The 4,587-nt window shown below is 39.7% G+C and overlaps 1 protein-coding gene across 1 annotated transcript; it reads left to right on the top strand.

Moving 5' to 3' along the window:
* The first annotated feature begins 1,169 nt into the window (after nucleotides 1–1,169).
* On the top strand, nucleotides 1,170–4,362 carry npffr1l1 (neuropeptide FF receptor 1 like 1). Its single transcript, XM_060896380.1, has 3 exons — nucleotides 1,170–1,460; nucleotides 1,924–2,023; nucleotides 3,511–4,362. Exons 1-3 carry the CDS (start codon nucleotides 1,184–1,186, stop codon nucleotides 4,289–4,291), a joined length of 1,158 nt encoding a protein of 385 aa, XP_060752363.1. The 5' UTR covers nucleotides 1,170–1,183; the 3' UTR covers nucleotides 4,292–4,362.
* Nucleotides 4,363–4,587: the final 225 nt, after the last annotated feature.

Here is a 4,587-nt window from a genome sequence, read left to right as displayed (position 1 = left end):
TATAATCATGGATCATTTTTAAGATACAAATATAGACACAAGCCATGTTATTATGAGCACATGCAATTATACAATATCTGAAAACGGACAGTTAAAGATTGGAAAAAGCATCAGATTCCTGTTCTTGGCAGACAAGACAAAAATGTTATGTAGAGCTATGTTAAAGTAATTAGTTTTTTTTGTTATCCTGTATTATTTTATGTCACTCTGTGTTCTATGTAGCTGCTTTTCTGCCTGGGTGTAAAGAGTGCTTATTTGAGCTACTACAGCCTTCCTGTCAGGTTGAACCAATTTTTCTGTGTAATCGCTTGAGAAAATCCCAGATCAGCTGTCTCTGAAAATACAACCACCATTCCTGACAAAATCACTGAGATCACATTTTTCCTCTTATTCTAATGTTTAATGTGAACGGCTGACACGTCTGACCTGTAGCTTTCATGATTTAATGCGTTTGTAGCTGATACATAATTGCCATGAGGTTATAACTGATATATATTTTCAGGCACTGTTTTATTAGCAGGAACAAATATATGAGCATCAGAGGAATTCTCTCTGTTGTACAAATCAGTGAAGTATTTATAATAGTTATTTCTGACAGGGGTATTCGGTCTTATCCAAATTTTTTAATCAGTCCATCTTAATCTCCAATTAGCTGTCAAGTGTACCAATATTTTGGCTTGGCTCTAATAAAAGTCTCCATCCATAATAACCCTAATCAGATGAGAATGAAGACCCCTGCTTAATGACTCGCTAAGGAAATCCATGGTTTTTAAAAGTGTTTGTACTTTAATTTCCCCCTTTTTAAGAGTCATTAATCATTCTAACTACAAATATGTTTTTACATTTAGCCACAAAAAACTAGCATTTAACTAGCATTGACTAATAATAATGACTGTTTGCTTTACAGCTTATTACCACTGTGTGGCGCTACACACAAGCAGAAACGCGTTTCCATCAAGAAAGTTGGCATTATGTGCATTTCTATTTCCATCTCTCATGTGGCAAAACAAATTAGTAGATAATTAAATATTTATATATGAATATAGTCTCTCTCTCTCTCTCTCTCTCTCTCTCTCTCACTCACTCTCTCTCTCTCTCTCTGCGCATTTATATGTATTTATTCGTTTCGTCCTTAAGCCCAGGAAACAACGTACTGTGTCTGTGTCTGTCTCTCTCATCAGTGATGAACCTCTCCAATGTGAACAGCACGATGGATGTCTCCAACGTGACTCTGTTGCCATACTACATGCATTCAGCCGGAATGGCACTCAGCTACGTGCTGTTGTACACACTTGTGTGTGTGGTGTGTGTTGCGGGCAACTCGCTGGTGTGTGTGGTGGTCCTGACAAACAGGAACATGCGCTCTGTTACCAACCTCTTCATCCTCAACCTCGCCATCAGTGACCTGTTGGTAGGTGTGGTCTGTGTGCCGACCACGCTGATCGACAGCCTTATCTCAGGTGATCACCAGGATGTTGGGCTGTCTTTCTGTCTGTTTGTCTGTCTGTCTCTTGCTCTGCACAAGTTTTCAGTGGGGTTTAGGTCAGGAGATTGGGGTGGCCATGTCAGAATACCGATGTGGTCATTGAACCATTTCTGTGTGCATTTGGACATTGCTTTAGTTCACTGCTCTGCTTTTTTTTACCCTTTTGAGGATTCAGAAATATCATATATCAAACATTTCTTGACCTCCTGCAGGATATACTTCACATGTTTTCATTATTAGTAGTTTTCAAATAATTACTATAATTACTATAAACCTATTATTATTAGTTTTCAGGGATATATGAATTTCTAACATTCCAAAAGGATGCAATATTTATAAACACTTGTGGCTCTTACATAGTGTGTTTATCTGTATTCGTGTTTGTCCCTATGTGTGTGTACGTATATGTGTGTGTCTCTGTGTGTGTGTGTGTGTAGGTTGGCCTTTCAGTCAGATGACCTGCACTCTCAGTAATCTCATCCAGGGAATGTCTGTCTCTGCGTCCGTCTTCACGCTCGTCACTATTGCAGTGGACAGGTAAAGACTCGCTCAGTAACAGACCTTACAAACTCTTCACTTCTAGCACTTAGTATGTGGTAAAAACATCCAGGGTAGAAGTTAGCCAGGTGATTTAATAACAGACCACATTTGCAGAAACGAAAACTATGTAGTGCTTTAATAGTGTATAGGACTCATTTGTATATTAGATATCATGTTGACTTTGTGAAATCCCAGTGCTGAGCTCATAAATGGAGAAATGTGACATTTGCACTGTTAACAAATTTTACTTAAACATTTATTTTTAACTGTATATAATCAAACCTAAATTGATTATTTGTACATCATATGTTTACATAATTAAATAAACATTCAATCTGTGTGACAAAGCCTGCTGGGAAGCTCAGATCACACTCCTATTCAGGCTACTAACACCCGAACGTGTCCTATATACCGTTTTGCTTAATCTTTAACTGTAAAATAAATTTCACAAATCCCCATAATGTAGATTTCATTTGCAAACATCATTGGAATTGGAGCTTAACCTCATTTTGTAAGCGTGCATGATATTAGTTTTGGGTAATTATTCAGCCATAGAGCTTTTTAATTCTTAATAAGTGTGCTTTCAGAGTTTACAACATGGCCTTATCCAGAGCAACTTACATCTATTGAACTTATATAACTAAGCTGTTGAGGGTTCAGTGCCTCATGTAAGGGCCCAGCAGTGACAGCTTGGGGGGATTTGAACTTACAACTTTCAGTTCAGCAGTTTAACATCTTAAACATGGATCTTGCCCTCTAGCAACATAGCATATGATCTCCAAGATGGCACTATTTATAGTCCGAATTGTTTCTGAGTTGTGGTGTGAATGAAACTCAATTCATTCTACTGACAAGTCAAACAAGCTAATACTTATATGACCTGGTGGCAGACAGGTTGGTGAATCAGTCAAATATCCAAATAAAAAAATCAGGAATCTCCTAATATTCAACACCATTAAATCTTGAGGAGAACGGTCTACAACAGAAGGTTACACCAGGTTCCAGTCTCGTCAGCCAAGAACAGGAATCTGAGACTACAGTGGACACAGACTCACTGAAACTGGACCAGGCAACATTTTGGTAAGCTTGTCCCCACTGTAGCATCAGATCCCTGCTCACTGGTTAGTGAGTGTCTACTAATGTTATTATTTGTGTATATATGCTTTTTCTATGAAGCAAAAGCTGTACTGGGAACACTTGTATGTTTTCTATTCACCTATTCATATGCAAATGTGCATAATTCAGCATGACAGCAACCTGAATGAAAGCCAGATTAAGCACAAACTTTCCCAAACAATGCGTTTGTGTGAGGTAAAGGAGAGTTGAACAGTGTTTGGAATAAATGATCACAAATGAGGATCAGGGTTAAAATCGTACACTATGGACTTGGTGGAATTAAAAAGCTTGTTGTGGTGTTGTTCAGTTTTATTGGTGTGATAAAGAAGGCCAATCTCATTCAAGGTTTTGTTCCTTTCTTTGTGCAGATATACAGGCATTGTTTACCCATTTCGCCACCGTTTGAGACCTGTCACTGCTCTCCTCGCCATCTTCTTTATCTGGCTTCTGGCTTTTGCCATCATTTTCCCTTCATCTGCAACGCTGACCGTCATCCAACTGGACGACACATACATGGTGCATGAAAACAAGACTTATCCACTGTTTGTGTGCTTTGAGGACTGGCCTCGTTCTGGCATGAGGCGCATCTATACCACGGCCATATTTGTTCACGTCTACCTCCTCCCCCTGGTGCTAATCAGCATCATGTATGGCTGCATCGCCTTTAAGCTCTCAGGAAAACTGCGCCAGAACAGCAGGCGCCTAAAAGTGATAAAGATGCTGATCATGGTGGCCGTGTTGTTCATGGTGTTATGGCTCCCTCTGTGGACACTCATGCTGTTGACGGACTATCAGGAGCTGGATGTCCAGCAGATCGACTTCCTGAGCAGCTACTTGTTTCCTGTCGCACACTGGCTGGCGTTCTTCAACAGCGCCATCAACCCGATTGTCTACGGATTCTTCAACGAGAATTTCCAGCGAGGATTTCAGGCTGCTGTCTCCTGTCGACGGTACGATTCGCGGCCGCTTGCTTTGCATTGCAGACGATTCGCGAATAAAGTCTCAAACAATGCTGGAGGGCCGTCTGGACGACAGAATGAAGTGAGATGTGTACCGACAGTACGGCTAAATCCAGTTTCATCTGTCTTGCTCGAAGATGTAAAGAAGCTGCCTGGGGTTAAACATGTAAACAGTGCATGGGTAGAGTGAATAAAGGATGGTTGAAGAGCTTTTCATTTCCACTGAGTTTAATCCTCATGGCCATGTTAAGTACCATTATTGGAATGTGTTAGATGAAGGGTCAAGATGACATTAGCACAGAAATCAGGAGCACAAATTACCCGCACTGCAATCTAATGAGGTTTCATCACAAAAAAAACAAAAAATTGCAGATATTTATTTAATTTTTTATTAGCAATTTTCTATTAGCAATTCTAATAGCGGCTCAACTTTATGCAAACAAATCTGACACATTGTGTTTATCTGGTTGATTGAGGGTAGATTTT

The sequence above is a fragment of the Tachysurus vachellii genome, chromosome 20 (assembly GCF_030014155.1).
Source record: "Tachysurus vachellii isolate PV-2020 chromosome 20, HZAU_Pvac_v1, whole genome shotgun sequence".
NCBI classification, from domain to species: domain Eukaryota; kingdom Metazoa; phylum Chordata; class Actinopteri; order Siluriformes; family Bagridae; genus Tachysurus; species Tachysurus vachellii.
This window is presented reverse-complemented; position numbering and strand designations above follow the sequence as displayed.

Excerpts from the sequence above, each read along its gene's own strand:
- npffr1l1 (XM_060896380.1), top strand. The coding sequence starts at position 1,184 with ATGAACCTCTCCAATGTGAACAGCACGATGGATGTCTCCAACGTGACT. Across the intron at positions 1,461-1,923 it reads GATCGACAGCCTTATCTCAG|GTTGGCCTTTCAGTCAGATG; the intron begins GTGATCACCAGG and ends GTGTGTGTGTAG. Across the intron at positions 2,024-3,510 it reads GTCACTATTGCAGTGGACAG|ATATACAGGCATTGTTTACC; the intron begins GTAAAGACTCGC and ends TTCTTTGTGCAG.